At 51.8% G+C, this 25,925-nt stretch overlaps 1 protein-coding gene and 1 long non-coding RNA gene across 2 annotated transcripts; both read left to right on the plus strand.

Annotated features, from left to right (window-relative positions):
* Nucleotides 1-416: 416 nt before the first annotated feature.
* On the plus strand, nucleotides 417-8,493 carry LOC132527520 (serine/arginine repetitive matrix protein 3-like). Its single transcript, XM_060163359.1, has 4 exons — nucleotides 417-428; nucleotides 640-1,150; nucleotides 1,254-1,547; nucleotides 7,592-8,493. The coding sequence occupies exons 1-4, from the start codon at nucleotides 417-419 to the stop codon at nucleotides 7,672-7,674; spliced, it is 900 nt and encodes a 299-aa protein (XP_060019342.1). The 3' UTR covers nucleotides 7,675-8,493.
* Nucleotides 8,494-8,857: 364 nt separating this feature from the next.
* LOC132526730 (uncharacterized) lies at nucleotides 8,858-11,860 on the plus strand. The gene is made up of 2 exons (XR_009542675.1): nucleotides 8,858-9,816; nucleotides 11,382-11,860. It is a non-coding gene; the product is annotated as an uncharacterized LOC132526730 (long non-coding RNA).
* Nucleotides 11,861-25,925: the final 14,065 nt, after the last annotated feature.

The following is a 25,925-nucleotide window of genomic DNA, read 5'->3' on the forward strand; positions in this document are numbered from 1 at the left end:
AGGTGGCCTGGCTGGCGGCTCCGGAGGGGGGAGGGGGCGTCCCCTTCCCGGGCGTGGCCTTCGCAGACCAACGGGCCGAACTGCCTGGGGCGAGGCCGTGCAGACCCGGACTGGCGCCGGCGCCGGCTCGAAGGAGACGCCTCCGGGCAGGAGAAGGCATTTTTTTCCTCGGGAAGGGGGGGGGTCCCTAAGGCGGCCCCTGGGGAGAGGGAGATGGTGGTCTGAGAACTCCGTCCCCTAAGTCACCTGGAACTGCTCTCCACAAGCCTCCAGTCCAGAGATCCGGCTCTGTGGGTGAAGTGGGCCGGGTGCACAAATCTCTTTGCTCTCTCCCATTGTATAGACGGAGGAGACCAAGGCTTGAAGGGAGCCTACGGCCCAGGAGGGGGGTCGGGAACGAAAAAAAATGGGGGGGGATGAAGAGACAGGTGCGGGGGTAATGGGGAGTAATCGACATCCTCAGCCCCCTCCCCTCGCTGTTCCACGGCTCTCGGGGGTAGAAGCCCAGAGGGATGCTAGGTGGGTCCGCAGCAGGGGGGAGGGCCGGGGCCCCGGCCACCCCCGGGAGGGTGGGGGGAGGGGCGGCGGGATTGACAGTCGGTAATTGGGTAACTGGAGGCGGCTTCTCCGGCCGGGCAGCCCCGCCACCGCGACGCCGGGCCCCTGACGTCACCCGATTCGCCAGGAAATGAACTTTTTAATAATCTGAGGAGGGAGGAAAGCCCTCGGTCCCCTCGGCTCGGGGGGCACCAGGCCAGGCCCGGCTCCGCCGGCGCGCCCCCGTCACCCTCTCCCAGGCCAGCTCTGGGCAGCGCCAAGGGGGCGCGGGCTCGGGCTGGGGGCCTCCTCCTGCCTCTGCGTCCGGCTGTCCGTTCGTCTGTCCGAGGCCCTGGCGCAGGTAAAGGCGCGGGGACAGGGGTGCAGAGCCCCATCCCGCTGGGAACCCACGCGTCTCCGGCCCTTGGGGCCCGTCTGCCCTGGCCGCCCGCGCGCCTCCCGCTCCGCTCCACTCCAAGGCGCGCGGGGCCCGGGCTTCTCGAAACTCCGGTCTGCGGGAGAGGAGGCCGGCGCCCGCCGAGTAAGGCGCGCCAGGGCCGGGAGCAGGAGCTCGAGGCCGCGGACGCCGGGCCTCGGCAGCCGGACCAGGCAGGTGAGCGGCCTCCGTGCCTCCCTGTTCGCGCGCCCCGAAACGCGTGCGGTCTGGCCCAGACCCGCTGTCTTTCCGTACGTCTGTTTCTCCTCCCCGCCTTTAGCTTACGATTCATCAACGCCTAAAACGCGATCGCCGCGAAGCCTCCCAGCCTGTTTCGTCGCCTCGGAGCCCAGCAGGAGCTTCTCAAAGACAACACGGCCTCGGGGACAATACCCCGTGTCCGGCAAGGCTGCCCCACAGGAGCTCAAACCCCAGGACCGAGCGCGGGAGGCCCCCGACCCTCAGGCCGGCCGCGAGGCGGTGAACGCCGGAGCCGAGCGGAAGCTTACCGCGGGGCCGCGATCGGAGCCTCGGCTCGCAGGGAGGTGGTCGTTCCCAGCCCTCAGGAAAGCAGGTAATCGCCTTTTTCCCCCCAAAGGCGCGGTTCAAATTATCTCCGGTTCTGGGTGGGTCTGCAGTTTCATCACCGCGAGCTCGGCTTCAAGCTCCTCCGGGGCAGCCTGAAGCCCCTCCGGGGCAGCGTCCTGCCCACTGCCGGGATGGAGGTGACCCGCCCGGGTGGGCCCCTGCCCGAACGGCAGCCCTTCTCTGCCCGCCGGCCTGGCGCAGCGCGGAGCGCGGGCGGGGATTTAATTACCCCGATCGGCGGCTCAGAAAATCGCCGCGAAGAGGAGCTTAGCTGGGCAGTTAAGCAATGCTCGAGCAGGGGCCTCGGGAGATCTGCACCAGCCTCCCTTCCCGCAATCCGGGCCTAGAGAAAAAAAGGGAAAGGGGAACCCTACCAGGGTCTCTCGAGGCCGTGGGGTTGCCTCCCTGCAAAAGGCAGGCAGGCAGCCGGCTTGTCTGAGGCCTCCACGTTGGCTGGAGCTCCTGCGTTGGACGCGGGACTGCTGCGTTCTCCAGCAGGAACTAACCCGTCTGGGAGAGAAAAGCGGGGCACCAGGCCCCAGGGCCCCTAGCTGGCCCATAATGGGGGGGGTCCCGCTGGTTGAGTGTGCCTGCCAGACAGACCGATGGACATAACCAGGCGCCTTGCCCACCGGGCAGCGAGACCATCTCATCACTTCGGATGGAAAAAACCTCCAGGGAGGGTCAGGTCAGCTCCCAGGATGGACTGGGGTGGGCATCCTCGGGGCTTCGGAGGGCGGATTTATTTCGGTTTACGGCCTCGGACTTCGGGGTCTCCAGAACACGTTTAGAGGGACACGTTCCTTTTTTCCTTCTTCTTTTTTTTTTTTTTGTTCACTCCCAAGTATTGTTGCAAATGCGGGCCGTTGCCCTTTGGTCGCACTAAAGCTGTCACTTTCCTTACATGGGAACAAGATTTGATAAAGGACTGGGGAAGGGCAGCGGCAAAACTGAATTTTCTAACGACCTTTTCCAAATGACTGGAGATTCCCTAGCAGAACGCGGCTCGGAGCCTCCCGGGTGCAGAGATCCGATGCCCGGTTCTAGAGACCCTCAAGGCCTCGGCCTCGGCACTCAGCTGCCCAGGTGTTCCCCATCCTGTGCGACCCTCCCCTCCCTGCCCTTTGTTTCAATTTGGCTCACCTGAGGCGGCCCCTCTGGGACCATAAGTTTGCCCTCTCTCTGTAACCTAATTCTCACCTTTTCCTATGGGCATCTAATTGGCCGGCAGTGGACGGCGCGTTTAAAGAAATCCGTTTGCTTAGGGGCTGCCTTTCTTAGGGATATTTAATTTGCAACACAGCGGCCTCACTGGCAATGTGCCTTGAGGGGTACTGAGGAGGAAGTGGGGGCCGCTCTAGCCAGAGGGGTTCAGATGTCCCCTCTAAGGCAAGGCCTCAGATCTTCTCGGGCCTCAGCCATCCTCCAGAGGGGCTCCCCAGTGAGGCGACCAGGGATCCAACAGCCCCTCCTGCTCTTTCAGGTTCACTTCCAGCCCCCAAAATCTGAAGTCTCCCTCTCCTCCCGCCACCATGCTAATTCTCCCACCCCAACCGTTTTCCGGGCCTTTTTGAATTGTAAAGACCAGGGTCCAACGTCCTACTCGTGTCCGCACCCTGGGTGCAGGCTCCTTGGAGACCCTGTATCTCTTTACGAGGTTCTAACCGCCACCTCCAAGCCCGACAGCAAGGGGCCCTGCTGAGACCTGCAGACAATCGAGCCGCGTTTCTCCCTCCTCCATGAACTGCCACGGTGTGCTCGGAGGCCGGGCAGCCCCGCAGCCCAGCAGCAGGACAACTGGTAAATCCGTTTCGTTAGACGCAATTTGTTTGCAATTTGTCAACCCGTCTGGGAAGCGCTCCCCAGACGCCTGGGCAGCCGCACTGGCCCTACCTGCTTCTCGAATCCTGCCTGCTCATGAACGAATCCCAGCGCGAGGTGCCTGCGTAGACCCAGAGCTCACTGCCAAATGTTCCCGACCCCGGGAGACGTGGCTTTTTCCAAAACAACGAATTTCCTTCCGTGTTTTCCGGGAAAGGAGCGGCCGCCACATCCGGGGGCCCTGAACGCCAGAGCTTTCCCCTCGCTGCCGAGGCAACCTGGAGTTCAAGCCTGGCCTCCGCCGAAGGATTCTAAATGCCCTGGGTCCAGACAGACCAGACCGCCGCCGTCTACGCCTCCCGCCTCCCGGAGGCAGATCCCGAGACCGCGGCGGCCCCATTCTTATTGAAATCCCACTAAAAGGATTCCGACTCCGGCTCAGGGCAGGGGGGAGACTTCCAGACCCCGTGCTCTCCCCCACCCGCACCCCAGCCACGCAGGATAAAGGGCCGCGGGGCGCGGCGCCCGGGGGCGCACGCAGGAGCGCGCCGGGTTAAGCCGCGCAAAGCCGGCGCACGGGACCAGCCGGCAGGTGCAGCCGGCGAACGGCGGCCCGGCTCGGGCGCATCGCCGCCGCGGCCCGGAGGTGGGGGGCGGCCCAGACAAAGGGCCCAGCACTGGGGCTGGGCGGGGCGGGGCTTTGCGGCTCTCGGAATAACCGGGCCTCGAGGCCTACGGCTCCGTCCGAGAAATGGGAAGGCGGCAGGCCCCAGGCGGGCCTGCTGTCCACAACTCTCCAAACGCTCCCTCGGGTTTAGGCCCCTATGACCTGGGGTTCCAGGCGCTGGTATAGCCAGGGCGAGCCCCGAAGGCCACACTTCAGGGGCCACTGGGCCAGGCAGACCGCGCGATTAGGGTGCCAGCTGGGCCGAGCCTGGGGGCTGGAAGGGCCCTGGCCAGGCGGAGAAGGGGCGACTTACCGAGCGAGATGTGGCGGGCGGCGCCCCCGGGCGGACGGGGCCGGGGCGGAGCGGGGCGCACAGCGCGGTGCGTAGCGAGCGGGGCCCAAAGGATCCCGCGCAGGCTGACGGCGTTACCAGGGGGGCCCGGGCGGCGCGGCGAACGGCCGCATGGTGCGCGTCGGGCCGCTTTTGTTCGCCGGGTGGATGACGGGGGCCGGCTGGGGTGGGGGCGACGGCAGCCGGGAGATAGACTTGAGCGGCGTGCCCCGGCGGCGCTGGCCCCGCCGCCTCCCTCTCGCTCCTGCTGCTTCTCCCTCCCTCGGCCGCAGCGCCTCTGCTTTTATTTCGACAGCACTTTGAGGGGGGGCGGGCGGGAGCGCCGCAGGGGGGCAGGAGGGTGCCCGGGGTTCTGTGCCCTGGCTCCCTGGTCCAGCCGCCGGGCCGAGGGGCGGTAGGCACTCAGGGCGCACACACCCTACTCGCCACTACTCCAGACCACTCCCGCCCTCGCAGGGGCGCACACACAGGCGCACCCCTGCTCTCCGGGATGCGCGCTCAGAAAGGCCGGCCGTCTCTCTTCCGAGACTCTCTCACCGGGGACCTCCAGAGCCGTGGGCACAGGCGCTCACACACGCACGCACACAGACGCCTGCGCCTCCTCCTCTAACCCGCCTTCAGGAGTGCTCACACAGCCACACACATATCCGTGCACACGCGTTAGCACACACAGCTGTGGCCGCGTGGACATCCTCAGGCAGGAGGTCTGGGCCACACGGACATGAACACATGCACACACTCAAATGTCGCTTGACACACACACACATCTGGCACACACACAACTGCCTCACTTCCAGGCTGACTTGGCTAAGTGCAGACAAAGCCCCTCTCCCTGCCCCACCTGCACCCCCCCCCAACTCCCCAACTCCAGACACCAGAGCATTGTAGAAGTGGAGTTTGAGGCATCTCCCTGGCCCGTCCCAAAGCAACCCTCCAGGGGGAGGAGGGAGGGAGTAGAGGGCTTGTCCTTGGAAGGCTGGGTGGAGGAGTTGGGGTATGGAAGGCTTCACCCCAAGAAACTCCTGGGTTTGGGAGCTAGGAAGTCTAGTTCTTGAACTTCCAAAGTTCCTACCAGGAGATTCGACACGGCAGCTGAAGTCCCATCCCAGCTGCCCAGGGAGAGTGAAAGTGCTGTGGGGACCTTTGGCCCAAAGAGAAAGTGCTTTGCCTTGGAGAGACTGGGAAGTCCCTGCCCAGGTGCGCCCAGAGAGGAGGTGTGTCCAGCCTGCCATCTCTGGGGGCATCTGCTGTGTGTGGGTTTTTCTTTGAAGCTGGCGGTGACTGTACTGCCTGTGCATGTGCTCTGGGCTGCGTGCCCGTGTGTGTGTACATGTGTGAGCACATGGGAAGGGAAGTCTGCAAAACTGAGTCTATTAGTATGTCCGTTTCTTCTTGTGGGTCCCAGACAGTTCGTGTATTGAGGGTCTCTATACCGTGGGTCCCGGAGAGTTTGTGTATTGTGTGTGGGCGTTTCAGAACGTGACCCCAGAATTGCACTTGGGAGGGAGTATCTGTGGCACTGGATGTATGTATCTGTGAGATCACTGTGTCCATGGACCTTGTGATGGGAAGTGGGTATTTCCAAGTGTTTGTCTATAAATTGGCGTCTGTCCCTGTGTGGGTCAGTAGCAGTGTGTCGCTGGGTATCCTGCGTCTATGAATCGCGGTCTGTGTCTGTCTTGAACAGCACAGGCACGGGTGTGTATCATTTTGTGTTAGAACTGACGGTGGGAGGGTGGAGAGTGTATTCAAATGTGTCTGCATATCTGTGTATAGCTCCATGTGGAATTGATGTGTGTTGGGTGGGGTGTCTGTATCTGTGTATGTGGGGTGTGGGCGTCTGTGTGTATGAATCTATCTTTGAACGATGTAGGTTCCCCTACCCAGTGTTACTCCGTGTCTGTGGTCTGTGGAGGAGCGTGTCCCTGGGTGACACTGTATGTGTGTCTTCCCAGATGGCCTGCCGTAGCCACACTTTCCCTAACCAGCAGGGCAGGCAGCCAGAGGAGCTCCGGGGTGCCATTTGTGAGGGTACTTTCTGTCTGTCTGTGGGAGGGGGAGATGAGCTGATAAGGCTTATCTGCCTACACCAGCGCCATGCTGAATAACTGCTCTAATGAGGTGGCCTCTCTGGGACCACCCGCTCCCAAAACCCCAGCTCTTTGGGGGAGGGGGGAGGGGGAGGGGAGCCAGTCCTGGGGCACAGGAGCACACCCCCATGAACCCAGCAGGGGCTGTGTCTACAGGGCCTTTCCTAGTTCTGCCCTGTTTCCTTGGAGGGGGTTCCAGGTCTCACACTCCCCAGCCCAGCTGCCATCTCCCGGCTGGGCTGGGCCAGTGAGAGCTGGCTGCAGCCTCCCAGCCTCTGGTCAGCGGTCGGGAACACGGCTTGAGAGGACAGGAGACGTGGGGCCCTCTGGGGTGGATGGAGAGACATGGAGAGTCTGTGATAGAAAGGCTCAGAGAGATAGGTAACGGGGACGAAACGGGGGACACAAGGACAGATTTTAAAAAGTAACAGTGATAGAGGGACTGGTGAGGGGTGGAGGGGTGGGTTGGGGACACACAGGGACAGAGAGAAACAACTAAAAAGTGGCAGAAAGGGTCAGAGGGATGGGAAGAAAAGCAGGCAAAGTGTTAACCAGAGAGAGACACGGACAGAGAGACAAGAGAGAGATAACAGAGAGGATACAGAGAGGAGAGAGCACGAAAGGACAAAAATAGAGATGAGAAGAGAGAACCCAGAGAGGCTCGGAGACCTTGGTGGGTGGAGGGAGGGAGGAGAAAGGGCCCCAGAGAGAAGGAGGGGAAAGTGGGGACACGAAAGATGGGCTGGGCGGGGTGGACAGACTGAGACGGAGGGACAGCCAGGGGCCCCGCGCGGAGAGCCCACGAGATCACTCAGGGCATCGGGCGGGCCGGGAGGGCGTGAGCGCAGAGCCCGCGGGCCGGGCGGGGCACCAAGGCGCGGGGCAGCAGCAGCGGGCAGGGGGGTCCGCGCGGGGCTGCGCCACTGTCCGGGGTAATTTTTCATCTCGGCCGGCTAATCTTTGTTCCCGGCGAAGATAATGAATAGCCAATCGTTATCTGCCCGGCTCCCGGAGGCTGCCCGAGAATGGGGTTGTACAGGGCTGGGAATTGTTTCCAAAGTGCCGCGGAATAAATGGTGTTCCTTATCTCTGCCTTCCAGATTATCGGAGCCCTTTCAGAGCGCGCACAACAAATGCGCCCGCCATCGAATGCATCATTTACCACCGCAGATCCGCGCGTTGATGGGCAGGCAGATAGCCGTCTGCGGGGGGCACTCGGGCGCCTGCTGCCGTGCCGCCTGCCTGCCTGCCTGCCTGCCAGCGGCACCTGAGTGTGAGCCCCCGGGTGTGCCTGGCGTGTTTGGATGGGCAGGCGGGTGTGCCAGTGAGTGGGCACTGAACAAGCAAGGGCGTTAGTGTGCACGCGGGCGCTTCGAACAAGTGGAGCGCTCACGCTGTTTGGGGATGGCCCAGGTGAGGCTGCTTGAGGAAGGGGTGTTGCACGTGACCGTGTGGGCATTCATGTCCCTCAGGGTGAGTAGACACGTGTGTGAAAGAGCAGCTGTGCAAGCGCGTGGGCACTGGTGTGTGTGGCGGGCGGCACTGTGAGTGCCTTCATGAGTCTGCCCTCCGCAGGGCCGTCTAGGGGTGCACACAGGAGGTGGTGTCGCCTGCCACCAGGGCGGGGGTGTATGTGTACCTTCAGGCATGGGTGTGTTACGGGGCTCGGGGCCACGCATCCTCTTAGGCATGTGCATCCTCACATGCCTGTGACTACCAGGAGTGTGCACCCAGCGTGGGGCTTGGGGTGTGCACAGATCTGCGTGAGGGTGGTTGTGTCCTTGTGTATCTGTCATGTGTGCTACGGGGCGCTGCTAGCGGGGCAAGGGGGCAGGGGCCTGTCCCTGTGCCTGCTTGGGGCTGGGGGCGGGACACACGAGCTGACCACCGCCAGGACAGAATGGTGCGTGCGGGTGTGACAGACGCCACAGTGGAAGGAGTGGTTTGTGCCGTGTAACAGGAGTGCTTGTGACCCAAACGGGGTGTGTGGGTGTGTGAGGGAGAGGGGTCTTCCGAAGAGTTTGGCAACACCCAGGGGTCCCAACCCGTCTCAGTGGGACGCCCTGCCAGGGGCCCCAGAGCCTCGTCGCTCTGCACCTGGGGTAAGAGAGACCAGAGCCCAGCCGCCAGAGGTCCCCGCGCCGTGAGTGACACGCGCCGCCGACAAAGGCTGTATTTTTCCGGGCTCGCGCCCCGCCCGTGTACGCGCTTGAGAGCGCGTGCGATGATCCCCATGGCGACGCAGATAGCGCCGCAGCCATTTTCCCTATCTCCCCGGAGTCTATTATAAGGCGGGATTAGCTCTTCTCCAGGCAGGTCAAACCCAAAGTCACATAACTTGCGGCGCGGGCCCCGCCCCCGCCCCCCGCCGCCCCTCCCCCGCGCGGGTTGGTCTCAGCCCGGCGACCCCGGAGCGGTGGCCGGTGCGCAGGTGCAGAGCGCCACCTGGCGGCCGCGGGTCTCCGACCGGGGTCTGGGGAGACTGCCGCCGGGGTGCGAGCTGCCAGGTTGGAGAGGTGGACCGGGGTCTCTTCCTCCAGGAGCTGGGCTCTGCAGAGCGGGGACTTTGTTCTGTCACTGCTGTGCCCCCAGGGCCAGGCTGGCCCTCAGTAGATGCCCCATAACCGTTTGTTGAAAGGATGGATGGGCCAGCAGGAAATTATAGACGTGCCAACTGTCAACGTCACACAGCTTAGTTGGCAGCAAGAAATCATTTATTAGAAGTACCCTCTGAACTTAGAGGAAAAGCCAAACTCCTTTGGAACATACATAACAGGGCTTGCTGACCCCTCAGACCCGGTCCCTTTCTCTTGCCTCCTTCCTGTTCTTTGGGGCCAGAACTTTCCCAGCCCCGGACCTCTACCCAGATGTCACCCCCCCCCCCCACCGAAAGGAAGTGTTGCCCTCCTCTGCCTCACTTTTCTCGGTCTGTTCTGTGTATTTCTTTTATAGTGAGTACTTAGCACAATGTGAAAGCGGCTTGTCTGCTTGCTCCCCCTGGGGGGAGGGGGTCTGTCTTGTTCCTCACCACAGCCCAGCGGCTGGAATCCTTTGGGGACAAGGGAATGAGGGCAGATGGGCCGGACCCGGCACCTTCTCTTCACCGTTATACCATCCCACCACCCACGCCCTGGCCCCGGGGTGCCTGGCTCCACTGACCTGCCGCAGCCTGCAAGTCTGGGGTCGCGGGCTTGAGGAGAGAGCACCGCGGAGACCTCCAGCATGTGCGCCCACTGTGCCTGTGAGGGCACCGACAGCCCCGTCCTCAGGGTGCCCGGCCTCTCTCCCCAGGCCTAAGCCCCCGAGACTCCACTCATAATACAAGGTAATTATACCAGCGTTGTCAAGAGGCGACAATGATTTATTGCTGCGCGTGGGCTCGGACAGCACGGTGTCTAGAGCCAAGAGAAGGCCACAGCCCGAATGGGCTTCCAGGTGGAGCTCGACCTGCCCATCTCCCTCTGCAGGGGCTAATCGGGCACCAGGCCAGGCCCACCCCACCACAGGGCTCTGAGAATTAGCTCCCTACTCCTCAGGAATGCCCCCATTCTCTCCTGGAAGTAAGTAGCTCAGGATCTAGGGCCAGGACTTCCCCAACACACACTCACACTACCCCTCCTGGCTGGGTGGCCTTAGGCTTTCCTACTCTGAGCCTCAGGTTGGCCCCCGGGGTTGTTACGAGAATTACTCATGAGCATGTATTTAAAAAGAGTTTTGTAGCCCAGCCTTTGAAAATTGGCAGCCCAAGTCTCAGGGGCTCATGCAACAACTAATTGTTAACAATATTCTGAAGTGGGAGATTTCACATAAAGAGACTCATTTCCAGCTTCTCTTGAAAAACTGGCTACCCTGGGCCCACATTCTGCACAGTGATGCCATAAGGGACTTGGTATCGCCTGCCCTGGTGGCCCCAGGGTCCCCATCCACCCAATTCAGGCCCCTGGGCCAGGGACATGTCCCTCATAGAAATACTGGGTGCTGTGGCTGTGTTGCTTTCGGCCTTCCTTCTCCGCACACTTTGGGAGTATTTCCAATATCTTTCTCCCTCCAGGTACTGTAAACCACTTAGTAATTAGTTAGTTAATAAGTCCAATCAGCACTTTAAAATGGTGTGCTAAGCCACACTGTTTTTGACCCTGGGTATACAGTGTTGAAAACAATGGCTATGGTACCCATCCATGGATTGCCTCAGGAGGCAAGCCGACTTGACATCAATTAATACATTGTCACAAACTGTGATAGGAACTGTAACGGGGAAAGACCACAGATGTACAAATATTGAACCCAGGCTTTTTTGCAGAGACCTACTCTGGGCCAGGTCCTCTGCTGAGAGGTCAGGGATGTGGACTGAGACCAGGTATGGTCACTCTGTGCAGGCAGCTCACAGGGTGGTGGAGAGGCAGGCACATCAAGAGATTCTGCTCATTCTAGTCTACGGGCATTGGAATCCCAGGTGCCTGCTTGACGAAAGGCACTTAACCCAGTCTGGGAACATAATATATAAAGAGTGTCTGCAAATCAATAAGAAAAAAAATACAATTAAAAAATGGGCAGGGACTTCCCTGGTGGTCCAGTGGTTAAGATTCCATGCTCCCAATGCAGGGGACCCAGGTTCAATCCCTGGTCAGGGAACTAGATCCCTCATGCTGCAAATAAGAACCCTCCATAACTAAAGATCCTGCGCGCCACAACTAAGACCCAGCGCAGCCAACTAAATAAATAATTTTTTTTAAATGGGCAAAGGTACGAACAGAAAATTCATAGAAAAGGAAATAGAAAGGTCTCTTAATGAAAACATGCTTAATCTCAGTCAGAGAAATGAAAATTTTAAATACATTGACAGGGACTTCCCTGGTGGCCCAGTGGTTAAGAATCTGCCTACCAATGCAGGGCACACGGGTTCGAGCCCTGGTCCGGGAAGATCGCACATGCCGCAGAGCAACTGAGCCCGTGTGCCACAACTACTGAGCCTGCAGTCTAGAGCCCATGAGCCACAACTACTGAGCCCACGTGCTGCAACTACTGAAGCTCGCGTGCCTAGAGCCCATGATCCGCAACAAGAGAAGCCACCGCAAGGAGAAGCCCGCGCACCGCAAGGAAGAGTAGCCCCCGCTGCACGCAACTAGAGAAAGCCCGTGTGCAGCAACAAACACCCAACACAGCCAATAAATAAATAAATAAATAAATAAATAAATTTATTAAAAAAATACGTTGACAGATTTGGGATGAGAGAAATGTTCTAAAATTAGACTGTGGTGATGGTTGTAACTCCATAAACTTACTAAAACTCATTGAAATGTATGCTTAAGTTAACTTTATGGTGTGTAGATTATACCACAATTGCTTAAAAATAAATAAATTAAAAACCACTTTGAGATAACATTTTATACCTATCAGTGTTAGCAAGTATCAAAACTTCTGGTTACATCTTATGTTCCTGAGGGGGTGGGGGAGACAAGCTGGCGGGTGTCAACTGATGCACTCAGGGTGGCGTGGGAAATGCGACACTATCAAATTCACAAATGCACTTACACTTTGAGCCAGGAATTCCATTTATAGGCCTTTATCTGATAGACAGGCTCTTACACTTGTGAAATTTGTAAGGAAATTCATTGCAGCCTTGTACATTATGGCACAATTGGAAACAAAAGATGCTCACGTGGAACAGACTCTTAAAAATATACAGCCAAACAGTGGAGTGTTATGCTCCTGAAGACAGAGAGAAAGAAAGAAAGAAGGAAGAGAAAGACGGAAGAAAGAAAGAAAGAAAGAAAGAAAGGGAGGAAAGAAGGAAGGAAGGAGAAAGAAAGGAAGGAAGAAAGAAAGGACGGAAGGAAGGAAGGAAGAAAAAGGAAGGAAGAAAGGAAGAAACAGAAGGAGGGATGCAGGGAAGGAGAGAAGGGGAGAAAGAGAGAAAGAAAGAAAGAAAGAAAGAAAGAAAAAGAAAGAGAAAGAAAAGAAAAGAAAGAGAAAGAAAAAGAGAGAAAGAGAAAGGAAGAAACAGAGAAGGAGGGAATGAGAGAAGGGGAGAAAGGGAGAAGAAAAGGAAGGAAGGAAAGTAAGAAAGGAAGGAAGGAAGGGGGAAGGAAAGAAGGAAGGAAGGCAAGAAAAGAAAAGAAAAAGGCAGCTCTTTCTGTAATGGATAACAAATGATCCCAAGAGAGAATTAGTGGAACGGTGCAGAAGCCTAAGTTTGGTGTGATTAAAAATGGGGATAAGGAGAGAAGATACATACAGATTTGTGTACATATTTATAGAATTTCTCTGGATGGAAAACAGAAGAAACTGTTAACAATGGTTGCACAGACAAAAGGATCTAGGTTTGTGGGGCTGGGAATAGAGAGAGGAGAAAGACTACTGTGTAAGCTTTGATCACTGTTGAAATTACACAGATGATAGTTAGATGGAGATTGAGATAGGGATAGATATACACACATACATATATATATCCTATATAAAAAATAAAGATTAAAAAACAAAAAAAAATTTTTTGATTGAAAAATAAAGATGGAGAACCTGCTGTATAAAAAAAATACATAAAATAAAATTCAAAAACAAAAAAATAAAGATGGAGAGGCACAGAAGTTTGCCAAGAAGGTAAGTGGAGGAGAAAATTCCATCACTGGCTGGAACACAGGGAAACAAGAATTCTCTGGCCCTCTTGGCTGGAATGTAAATTGGTACAAGTATTTTGCAGAGTACTTTGGTTGTATCTAGTAAAGTTGAAGATATAAATGCACATGACCCAGAAATTCCTCTTCTAGGCATTTGAGAAACCCTCCCACATGAGCAGAAGAGATGTGGACAAGGATATTCATGAGGCACTATTAGTTAAAAAAAAAAATTTATAAAGAAACTCTGGATGCGAGCTAATGGATTAACCAAGAGTGGGACCTTCTTTGGATGGAACGCTGTGCAGTGGTGACGTTGTGTGAATGGATATGAAGCACAATGCTTCAGTCAGAGGAAGAACTGGCAGAATTTTAAACACAAAACAGAACTGTATATTCTTTATGGAAATGAAGCACATGAAGTAGAAGTATAGAGACACAAAGGGGATTAAATCTTCTGGAAGATTTCAAAATAAGATCTGGGAACTTCCCTGGTGGCACAGTGGTTAAGAATCCACCTGCCAATGCAGGGGACACAGGTTCGAGCCCTGGTCCCGGAAGATCCCACATGCCACAGAGCAACTAAGCCTGTGTGCCACAACTACTGAGCCCGTGTGCCACAACTACTGAAGCCTGCACACCTAGAGCCCATGCTCCGCAACAAGAGAAGCCACCACAATGAGAAGCCCGCGCACCGCAACAAAGAGTAGTCCCCTGCTCACCGCAACTAGAGAAAGCCCATGCACAGCAACAAAGACCCAACGCAGCCAAAAATAAAATAAATAAATTTATTAAAAAAAAAAAAAAGATCTGGAAGAGAGCAAGCCAGGCCATGTTCTCGGATGGGAAAACTTAATACCATAAAAATGTCAATTCTCCCAAATGTTCTGCACAAATTTAACATAATTCAAATTAGAATACCAACAGGGTGAATTTTTAAAAACTGGATAAAATGACCTCAAAGATTATGTGGCAGAATAAATGCCTAAGAGTAACCACGGAAAATTGGAAAAAGGGTAACATGGGGTTTTTGCCTTACCGGAAATAAGAACATACTATAAAGCCACTATAATCAAATCAATGTGGCATTGGCAGAGGAACAGACAATGGAAAAGAACAGAGAATCCAAAAATAGATTCCAGTGTACATGAGAACATAATATACGACAAAGGTAGTATTTCAGTTCGGTGGGAAGAGGGTGGATTGTGAAATAAATGGCGCTGGTACAAGTGAACCCCCATCTGGCAGAAAATGAAACTGGACCCCGCTTAGATATATCCAAACGGATTCCAGATGGATTAAAAATGTAACTGTAAAAAATAAATGACTAGCAATCTTGCAAAAACATCTCGGAGGCGACACGTGAGACCTGGACAGAGGAAGTGCAAAGGCCAGAGGGTGGACGAGCTCAGACACTCCTGGAAAAGGCACTGTCCCGCGTGGCTGTGCAGGGAGAGGCCCAGGTGTGCCCAGAGCTTCCCCAAAGCACGGTCACGCCCACTGCCATCTTCAGGGCTTTCCGCCACACCTCTTCACCTCCTGTGCTGTTTGGTGATCATTTTCTTTAAATCAATTCATGTCTTTATAAATTAAATTGTTACTAAAAGATAATTTTATATCACTGGCAAAATGATGGGTTCAATGGGCTAGTTATATATTTTCTGAATCACATGGAAACAAATGTATTGACTACTAAGATGGAAAAACCGGACTGGAGTTACCTTGGTGGGTGCATTACACTTGCATTTTGGAAGTCATTCTGCCACCTTGTGAGCCAAGGTCACGGGGACGTCCCCCCACACACACACATGCACACCCGCCTTCAGTCTGTTATTCCAAAATCTGGCCATTTCCCAGCGTCAACACAGCTACTGCCCTGGTCCAAGCTGCCAACATCTTACCTGGATTACTGCACTAGCTTCCTTTTTTTTTTTTTTTTTTTTTTTTTGCAGTATGCGGGCCTCTCACTGTGTGGCCTCTCCCCTCGCGGAGCACAGGCTCCAGACACGCAGGCTCAGAGGCCATGGCTCACGGGCCCAGCCGCTCCGCGGCATGTGGGATCTTCCCGGACCGGGGCACGAACCCGTGTCCCCTGCATTGGCAGGCGGACTCTGAACCGCTGCACCACCAGGGAAGCCCTGCACTAGCTTTCTTGATGGAAGCCTACAAATTCCCTACTGTCCATTCAGACCATCGCAGCAGAGGGACCCCGTGAAAATGTGAGCCTGGTCTTCCTGGCTCCGAGGAGCCCACACCACCTGGACCCTCGTTACCCCTTGGATCTCATCCTGTTGGCTTGCTCACATCTAGCCCATCTGGCTTCTTGGCTGCTTCTCAAACACACCTGGCACACATCCACCCCAGGACATTTGCACCTGCTGTTGCTTTTGCCCAGATGTCCACGTGGCTTCTTCACATACTCCCTGAGACACTCCCTAGACCACTTCCTGGTGGGGGCCAAGCCAGCTGTGGGTGACAGCCAGGGTGCAGATGGGTCCTTACAGGCTTTCCAGAGAGAGAGAGACAGAGACTGCAAGACAGAGAGACAGGGAGAGCGAGAAACAGCCATGGAAACGGGGCTGGTTCCTGCCTCCACTGCCCTCTGTCCACTCTCACTATGGGCACAGCGGCCTGCAGTACCACATAACAAGGCAAGGCTGGGGGAGAACATGGCTGCTACTTCTTAGTAATCGGGCCTTGCAAACCCTGGCAAGGGGAGAGGAGGTTACCACGCAGTGCACACGACCCCCAGCACATCTCAAGGCTTGCTAGCAAGAACCCTGGGAAACGTGAGACAGAATCCCCGTATTCTTTACACCAGCAGTCCCCAACCTTTTTGGCACCAGGGACCAGTTTCACGGAAGACAATTTTTCCACGGACCGGGCCGGGGGTGGGGGCTGGTTCAGGTGGTAATGGGAGCAATGGGGAGCGGCAGGTGAAGCTTTGCTCACTTGCCCACCACTCACCTCCTGCTGTGCGGCCCGGGTCCTAACAGGCCGTGGACCAGTATCGGTTCGCGGCCGGGGGTTGGGGACCCCTGCTTTACGCCACTGGAGCAACGCAACTCCTAAGTATGCACCCAAGGCGCAGGAAAACATGTCCACACACAAACGTGTACGCTCATGTTCATGATGGCCCCAAAGTGGAGACAACCCAAATGCCAACCCATCAGCTGAGGAATGGATCAACAAACTGTGGTCTGGAGATACGATGGAATATTACTTGGCCGTAAAAAGGAATGAAGGCCTGATACATGCTAAAACATGGAAAAGCAGATTAGTGGTAAGTGGCTTTTAGTCTGTTCACAGAGTTGTGCAACCGTTACCACAATCTAAGTTTAGAAGATTTGCATCACCCCAGAAATGCTGTATCCAGTAGCACTCTCCTTTCTCTGTCCTCCCAGCCCCTGGCAACCACTAATCTGCCTTCTGTCTCTGCTATGGACGTTTCATGTACGTGGAACCACACACTCTGTCTTCTGTGACTGGTTTCTTTCACTTAGCATGATGTCGTTAAGGTCCATCCAAGTGGTGGCACGTTTGAAACTTCTCCGTGAGTTTCTTGGGCGGCCAATTCAATTGCCCCGGTTCTGCTCCCTGGGAGGCTGCTCCCTGCCCGCCCTGCCATGGCCATGTCTGCGGTGGGCATTGGAGCTCTTCCTCTCTTTAGTAAGTAACCAGCTCCTGACGGTGCCGATTCCAGACATTAAAGATCGTTTAGGCTTAGAGATAACGTCACGTAGTCTTGTTTTGTTTGTTTGTTTTTGTGAGTTTGTTTTTACCAGGCTCGGAGTTTTTTCTGGCAGTGCCACCCCATCAAATATTTATTTGGTTTTCCCCTGTCTTTATTTCTTTATAAAAACATATTGTGAAATACTTCAGGTACACAGAAGTACCTGAATAATATAAAAAATACCTGTGTAACCAACACCTAGCTGAAGTGTTAAAACACCACCAATACAGTTGAAACACAAGAATTCACTACATACTTGAAGAAAAGGAACAACTTTTTTTTTGTAACTTTGAGGTAGCGAGGGTTTTTCTAAGCATCATGCAGAAAGCAGAAAATATAAAGGATTGATTCACTGGACTACAAAAAAAGTTTCAACTTCTGTATAGTTAAAGGTGCTATAAACAAACTTAAAAGAAAAACAATAGACTGGGAGAGAGTATTTGCAATGCATGTAAGGAAGTAACAGTCAATATCTGTAATATGCAAAGTGTTCCTAAAAATCAATAAGAAAAAGGCAAATAACTCAATAGAAAAACACGCCATTCACTCAAGAAGAAATATCATTGTCAATAAACATATGAAAAGAAAGCATGCCCTCATTTGCAATCAAATAAATGAAAATTAAAAACAACAATGAGATACCAGTGTTCATTTAACAGACTGGCCACTCGGACAAACCATTACACAAGCAACAAGAGTGATAACATCCACTGACTGCGAGCCCATGGGAAGGTAAGCACCCTCCTCCACTATTGGTGGGATATAAATTGATACAGCCTTTCTGCAAGAGCAATTAGCTGGAAGCCATCTAAATGTAAACTGTACATACCCACAACCACACACTCAGTAATAGATCATGCAGAAATACTAGCACGTGAGAAAATAGATGTACCAACATCATTTGTAAAGCAAAAATACTGCAAACAGCTTCATACCCATAAGTATGAACTGGATAAGTAGATTTTGATACAACCATTACTCGGCTTGTTAGGTAGCTTTTTAAATGGATGGGTTAGCTATGCATGTGCTGATGGGGAACGCTGTCCACAATGTATTTCAAGTGGGGGAAAACCAAGTTATAGAATAATACATATATTATAATCCCATTCGTATTTTTAAAAACCCTATATGATAATCGTGTATGCATTCCTTAAGGTTCTCTGTGAGCAGCGTTGTTTGATTTGTAATGACAAATGTATTTCTTTTGTAATCCAAAAACAAGAAAGAACTTTTAAAAACCTAATAAAGAATGTGTACTAAGTATCTGACTTAAAAATAATAAAGACGAGGTCTATTTTATTATTTTTCTTTCATAGATTGTGCCTTTTGTGTTCTATTTAAGAAATCTTTGCCTAACTCAGTGTCACAAAGGTTTTTTTAAATGTCTTTTCCTAGACTTTTGTTTTCTTTTAATTAATTAGTTAATTAATTTATGGCTGTGTTGAGTCTTTGTTGCCGCGCACGGGCTTTCTGCATTTGCGGCGAGTGGGGGCTACTCTTCCTTGCAGTGTGCTGGCTTCTCATTGCAGTGGCTTCTCTTGTTGCGGATCATGGGCTCTAGGCGCGCGGGCTCAGCAGTTGTGGCTCACAGGCTCAGTAGTTGTGGCACACGGGCTCAGTTGCTCCGTGGCATGTGGGATCTTCCCGGACCAGGGCTCGAACCCGTGTTCCTGCATTGGCAGGCACATTCTTAACCACTGCGCCACCAGGGAAGTCCCTCCTAGACTTTTATAAGTTTTAGCTCTTAGGTTTAGATCTCTGATCCCTTTTGGATTGTTTTTGAGTATGGTGCAAGGGTTGGCACTCATTTTTTTCCATAAAGATATTCAATTGTTCAACCACCATATGTTTAAAAAGCAGTATTTTCCCCCATTGAATTACTTTGGTACGTTTGTAAAAAAAAAAAAAAAAAAAGCCTCTCAACTGGGGGGGATAAATTGGGAGATTGGGATTGACATATATATACTACTATATATAAAAGATAACTAATAAGGACCTACTGTATAGCACAGGGAACTCTACTCAGTACTCTGTAATGGCCTATATGGGAAAAGAATCTAAAAAAGAGTGGAAGTATGTGTGTGTATAACGGATTCACTTTGCTGTACACCTGAAACTAACACAACTTTGTAAATCAACCATACTCTAATGAAAACATTTTTTAAAATCAATTGAGCATATAAATGTGGGTCTATTTTTGGACTCTTCTTTTTCATCGATCTATAGGTTTATCCTTACACCAATATCACACTGTCTTCATTGCTATAGCTTTATAGAAAGTCTCGAAATCAGACTGTGTAAATCTTCTGACTCCGCTCTTTCTTTTTTTCAAGATTATTTTGGCTCTTCTAGGTCCTTTGCTTTTCCATATAAATTTTAAAATTCGGTTGTCAATTTCTCTCTTAATAAAGCCTATAAGATTTTTTTTTTTTTTTGCGGTACGCGGGCCTCTCACTGTTGTGGCCTCTCCCGTTGCGGAGCACAGGCTCTGGATGCACAGGCTCTGGACGCGCAGGCTCAGCGGCCATGGCTCACGGACCCAGCCGCTCCGCGGCATGTGGGATCCTCCCGGACCGGGGCACGCACCCGTGTCCCCTGCATTGGCAGGTGGACTCCCAACCACTGCGCCACCAGGGAAGCCCCAAGCCTATAAGATTTTGATTTGGATCGTATTGAATATATAGATCAATTTAAGGATAATTGACAGCTTAACACTATTGGGTCTTCTGATTTATGAATATGGTATGTATCTCCACTTAGTTAGATCACCTCTAATTTCCGTTTATAAGGTTTTGTAGTTTTATTTTAGATTTTTTTAAATCGCAGTAACATTGCTTTATAAAGGTTTTGAAGTTTTGAGTGGACAGGCCTTACACATATGTTGTTAAACTTATCCCTACATATTTTGTCTTTGATGCTGTAAACTGAGTTAATTTTAAAATTCCATTTTTAATTGTTCATTGCTAGTGTACAGAAATACAGTGCATTTTTGTATATTGATTTTTATCCTGAAAACTCGCTATATTCACTTTTTAGTTCTAGCTTTTTAAAAAACAATTCCTTAGGGTTTTCTGGGTATACAATCGTGTTGCCTGCAAATAGAGACAGCTTTCATTTCTATCTTTGTGCCATTTGTCTCTTTTTCTTGCCTCGTTACACTGGCTAGGATCTTCAGCGTAAATGTTGACCAGAAGTTGTGAGAGCAGACATCTGTGCCTTGTTCCTAACCTTAGCATTGAATCTTTCACCGCTGAGTATGTTAGCCATAGGTTCTTCACAGACATACTTCAACAGACTGAGGCGGTTCTCTTCCATTCTTAGTTTGCTAAGAATTTTAGTTGTGAACTTGTGTTAAATTTTGTCAAATGCTTTATTTGACAAATGATCATATGGTTTTCCCTTCCTATTCTACTAACGTGGAGGATTACATTAACTGATTTTGGACTTGAAATCAACTTTGCATTCCTGGGATAAGCTCCTTGTGGTAATGATGTATTATCCTTTTTGTACATTTCTATATTCGATTTGTTAAAATTCTGTTAAAGACTTTTGCATCTATGCTCATAAGGGATTTCGGTCCATAGTCCTCTTTCCTCATGATGTTTCTGTCTGTTTTATGGCATCATAAAATTAGTTGAGAAATGTTTCTTCCACTTCTATTTTCTGAAAGTTTGTGTAGCATTTATATTATCTTTTTAAAATGTTTTCTTTGTGGGAAGGTTTTTTGGTTTTTTTGGTTTTGTTTTGCGGTACGCGGGCCTCTCACCGTTGTGGCCTCTCCCGCTGTGGAGCAGAGGCTCCGGACGCGCAGGCTCAGCGGCCATGGCTCACGGGTCCAGCCGCTCCGCGGCATGTGGGATCCTCCCAGACCAGGGCACGAACCCGTGTCCCCTGCATCGGCAGGCGGACTCTCAACCACTGCGCCACCAGGGAAGCCCATGTGGGAAGGTTTTTAATGACAAATTTAATTTCTTTAATTTATATAGATTTATTCTAAATTTCTATTTCTTCTTGGGTCAATTTTGGTAATTTGTGTCTTTCAAGGAAATTGTCCGCTTTATCAAGGCTGTCAAATTTATTGGCACAAACTTGTTCATGATATTTCCTTATAATCCTCAATATATCTGTAAGATCTGTAGTGGTGTCTCCTCTTTCATTCTTTTTTCTTTTTCTTTTTCTTTTTTTTTTTTTAGTTTTTGGCCGCACCATGTGACATGCGGGATTTTAGTTCTCCGACCAGGGATCAAACCCACGCCCCTTGCATTGGAAGCACCGAGTTGTAACAACCGGACTGCCAGGGAAGTCCCTCTTTCGTTCTTGATATTGGTAATTTGTATCTCTTCTCTTTTTTCTTGGTCAAGTTCATCGTAGGCCTGTATCAATTTTACTCATCATTTCAAAGAACCAGCTTTTGCTGTCACTGATTTTATCTATTGTTTCTTTAATTTTCCACTTCATTGATTTCTTCTTTTTTATTTCCTTTTATCAACATTTTGGGTTTAATTTGTTTTTCTTTCTCTAATCTCTTAAAGTTGGAGCTTAGATCAAGCCCCAGACTGAGAAAAATGTATATATCTGGTAAGGGTTTGTAACCAAAATTTATTTTTTAGGGCAACTCCTGCAACTCAAGAATAAGACAACTTACCTGATTTTTTAAAGTGAACAATTTGAACAGCCACTTCATAACACGGCCAATAAGAATATGACAAGATGCTCAACATCACTTGTCATCAAGGAAATGCAGATTAAAGGCAGTATATACCCACTAAAGTGACTAAAGTTAAGAAGACTGACAGTACCAAATGTGGAAGATGATACAGAGCAAGTAGAATTCTCATACCTTGCCGATGGGGATGCAAAATGGTGTCACTTTGGGAAACAGAGGCGGCTAAAACCAAGTCAGTCAGGCCAAGCAACATGAATCCCAGGACTTCTGTTTAAGCATCTGGAAATAAGATTCACTTTCCCACGGAACTTTTCAACTTGGAGGTGTTCGTCCAGAACCGTTGCTGCTTACTTGCCACCTGAGACAAAAGCCTGCCTGAGAGCAGAGTCTCAGCGAGAAAACCAACAGGGTTTTGATGACATAATTTAAGCCCTGCATGAAGCCATACCTAAAGACCGTGCTTAGATTTTTCAGTTACGTGGAGCAGTATCTCCTCCTTCTCCTTCTTTTTTCTCAGGAAGGTTTGGGATCCCCAACTGTTCCGATGAATCACAGAAGGGCACTTGGTAAGTGGGTCAGCCCCGCACACGTGTATGAAGTCATTCCTGCTGGATGGGGCTGCAGATGGCGAGTCCTGGATTTGCTCTGCCTGGAGCCGGTGCAGTCAGCGGTAACCTCTGCTGTGGGAATTAAAAGGCAATCAGGGGACTTCCCTAGGTTGGGTCCCCAAGAGGTTTGCTGGGGAGCCCTGAGAATCAGCATCTCGTGAGGGCAGCAGGGAAGCAGAGCGAAGCTGGGCTGCCATGCAGTCACCACAAAGGCTCAGCCGACTTGCCGGGGGGAGCTGGAGCCAGGGTGGTCCTCAGGGCTGTCCAAGTGGAAGTGGGGGGGCTGGGCCTTTAGACCCCTGCACTAGCCAGCCATCGGATGCAGGCTGCCCCCAAGAAGGGGTCTGGCCTTGGGAGAGACGGCTCTCTTTAGCTGCAAGTGACTGTCTCAGCTGGGAGCCATCGGCAGCCAGCAGTGTCCACTGTGCTTCCTGACTCTGCCGAGAACCTTTTCAGGAAGAGGGAGTGTCCGTGTCCTCGCTCCGCACTCGGCTCCGTTTTCCCAGAGATCGCAGGCTTTTGCTCTGGGAGCATCACGAATCCGTCAGGGTCACCTGCCAACCCCTGGAGCGTCGGCGCACCTAGAGCGGTGGGCAGAGGCCAGCCTCAAGGCCCTGGTCCGCCCTCGCAGCTGTCCTTGGCCAGCGGCGCACAGCCTGGTGGACTTCCTGTCTCTTGCTCCGTCAGCCGGCGGACGCCCCTCTCCCCGCTCTTAGAACGACCCTTCCTCAGAATTCGCTCTGCCGTGCTGCACCTCGTGCGCCGCGGGGCCTCTCCCAGCAACGCCCGCAGGATGCTGCCCTCGGGGTGACGTGCGCAGGTCTCCCTCAGTGTGACTCTGGGGCCTATCTTCCCTTGAACACCAAGAAGAGCTGTTGGCAGGTGCAGGTGCCAGTGTCTCCTCAGAAGGCCACACCTGCTGGGACTGCTCCGTGGACTTGACAGCTCCCCGTTCTGGCCGGAGGACAGTGGGGCCCTGGGAGCGCCCCTGAGGACGGAGAGGAGCAGGTCCTGCGGCTGACAGGTCCCGGGCAGCGCTGTCAGCGTGCTTCACTCTCAGACTTCCTCCGGCCTCTGCGGGAGGCCTGGCAGTGCCAGCCGACACGTGTGGCACAGCGGGCTGGGTTGCAAAATATATCCGGCATGGCAGTTGGTGAAAGAGTTATGCAATCGCCACCAACTTACGGAAACCACCGCGAGGCGCTCCTGGGAGGAGAGGAGCCTGGCCGTGCCACGCCAGCCTCAGGCTCGGGGTCCGCGCTGGCCATCCAGAGGGGCCCACACTGGGGTATCAGGAACTGTGACGGATCTTCCCTGAAGTCACCCTGGGTACACGTGACCACAGGACCCCGTGACGCTGGCATCTCCTCCCCTGGGGGACCCCGGGGCTCCTCTCTCCTTCACACTCTACAAGCTCCAGAAGACAGACCCCTCAGACCCCCAGACACCAAGACAGGAGGTCCCACCTTAGAGAGGGACGGGGCCAACCTGGGCAGGGGGGCTGGAGGGGACAGCTGGAATGCGGAGGAGGCTGGGGACGCCTCCTGTAAGGATCAGAAGTGGCTCGGCCTGGAGAAGGCCCAGGCACCAACCCTCTAAGTCTCTTCAGGCCTGTCCCAAGGTGGCGGAAGCCTGTGGCATTCGGGGGACAGGTGGGGAAGTCCCAGGGAGGCAGATCCCAGCCCTACGTCAATGAACGTCCTGTTCAGAGCTCTCACGGGTGGGACGGGATGACTAAGGAAAGTGTCCACCATACACGTCTCCCTGCTGGGCATCAGAGAGGTCATCCTAGCAGTGTGTGCTGGGACCACTCGCCCGCACAGGCCATCCCTGAGAAGCCAGGTGAGCAGTAGACCCCGCCAGCTTCCCTGAGCTTCCACATCCCGTCCACCGGCGGGGAGTGGACCCAGGATGGGCTTTGAAATCAAGCGCACCTGGACCAGCTCTGCTACTTCCCCTCTGTGTGACCCCGGGAAGCCATTTACCTTCTCTGAGCCTAAGGCCTCTCCTCTGAGGATTACATGAGCTGAAGAACATGGGACCCCAGGCACACAGTTAGTTCTCAAGAAAAGGAAAGTTGGTTTAATTTTTTACTTATTTCAATCTCACCAGCCGACCACATTAAACCCTTAGACTGAAACCTCACACTTCCGGCTCACCACCTCCAAAAGTGGCTTAAATTGACACCAGGTGGGAAAGCATCTTTGGAGACTTTCAGGTGCCTTTTCCTTTTTCTTAGGGAAGGCTAGCTATGACTGAAGCTCTGTAAGTTAAGAGCTCTATAAGTTTGTGCGAAACTTCAATGTGTGCACTCCCACCGAAGAGGGGATTGCTAAGTAGCTGTTTATTATACTTTGCATATTATTCTGCTCCTTGCTTTTTTCACTCAAAAACTTTCGAAAGCAAAAAGCGTGAGTCCTCCTACAGTGTCTTCTTCAGGATTGTTTCGGCTACTTTTTGGTCCCTTGCAGTTCCGTGTGAAATCTGGAATCAGTTTTTCGATTTTTACAAAGAAGCCACCTGTGATCCTGATGAAGACTGCGTTGAGTCTGTAGATCAGTTTAGACGGTATTGTCACCTAAACAGTATTAAGTTTTCCGATCCATGAATATGGAACGTCTTTCCATTTATCGAGACTTTATTTAGTTTCTTTCAACAATGTTTTGTAGTTTGCAGACTCTACATTTTGCACTTGTTTTGTTAAATTTATTGCTGAGTCTTTCATTCCTTTTGGTGCTATTGTTGACTGAATTGTTTTCTCAGTTTCATCTTCAGATTGTTCTTTCCAAGTGTAGAGAAATACAATTGATTTTTGTATATTAACCTTGTATCCTGCAACCCTGCTGAATTTGTTTATCAGCTCTAATAGTCTTTGAGTGGTTTCCTAAGGATTTTCTATATACAATATCATTTCATCTGTGCACAGAAATAATGTTACTTCTTCCTTTCCAATACGGATGCAATTTTATTTCATTCAATTGTCTAATCGCCCTGGATAGAACCTCTGGAACAATGCTGAACAGAAGCGGCAGGAGTGAACATTCTTGCCTTGTTCCTGTAGTTAAAGGGAAAGTTTCCAGTGTTTCACCATTAACTATAAGGTCAGTGATGTGTGTTTTTGGTAGATGCCCTTTATCGGCTTGAGGAAGTTCCCTTCCATTCCAAGTTTTTTTGTGCTTTTATCTCGAAAGGGTGTTGCCTTTTATCAAATGCTTTCTGCATCTATTGAGATGATCACGTGTATTTTGTCCTTCAATCCATTGATCGATTTTCAGATGTTAAACCAAATTTACACTCTTGGGATGAATTCCGCTTGGTCATGGTGTATAATTCTTTTATATATGTCGCTGGATTCGGTTTGCTAGCATTCTTTTTTTAGGACTTTTGCATCCACATTCGCAAGAGATATAGGTCTGTAGTTTTCTCTTCATGTGATGTCTCTGTCTGCTTTGGGGATCAGGGTGAAGATGGCCTCATAGAATGAGTTGGGAAGTGTTCCCTTCTCTTCTATGTTTTGGAAGCACTTGTGAGGAATAGGTATCAATTATTCTTTAAATGTTTGGTGGAATTCACCAATGAAGCCATCTGGCCTTGGGCTGTCTTTCTTTGTGGGCAGTTTTTAAAAATTTATTATTATTATAATTTAATCTCTTCACTTACTATGTAGGCCTATTCAAATTGTGTATTCATTCTTGAGTCAGTTATGGTATTCTGTGTCTTTCTAGGAATTTGTTCATGTCATCTGAGTTATCTAATTTATTAGCATGCAATTGCTTATGGGATGCCTTTAGAATCCTTTTTATTTCTGTAAGGTCA

The sequence above is a fragment of the Lagenorhynchus albirostris genome, chromosome 10 (assembly GCF_949774975.1).
Source record: "Lagenorhynchus albirostris chromosome 10, mLagAlb1.1, whole genome shotgun sequence".
In the NCBI taxonomy this organism is placed as follows: Eukaryota; Metazoa; Chordata; class Mammalia; order Artiodactyla; family Delphinidae; genus Lagenorhynchus; species Lagenorhynchus albirostris.

Excerpts from the sequence above, each read along its gene's own strand:
- LOC132527520 (XM_060163359.1), top strand. Across the intron at positions 1,151-1,253 it reads TCGGCAGCCGGACCAGGCAG|CTTACGATTCATCAACGCCT; the intron begins GTGAGCGGCCTC and ends CCCCGCCTTTAG. Across the intron at positions 1,548-7,591 it reads CCCAGCCCTCAGGAAAGCAG|ATTATCGGAGCCCTTTCAGA; the intron begins GTAATCGCCTTT and ends TCTGCCTTCCAG.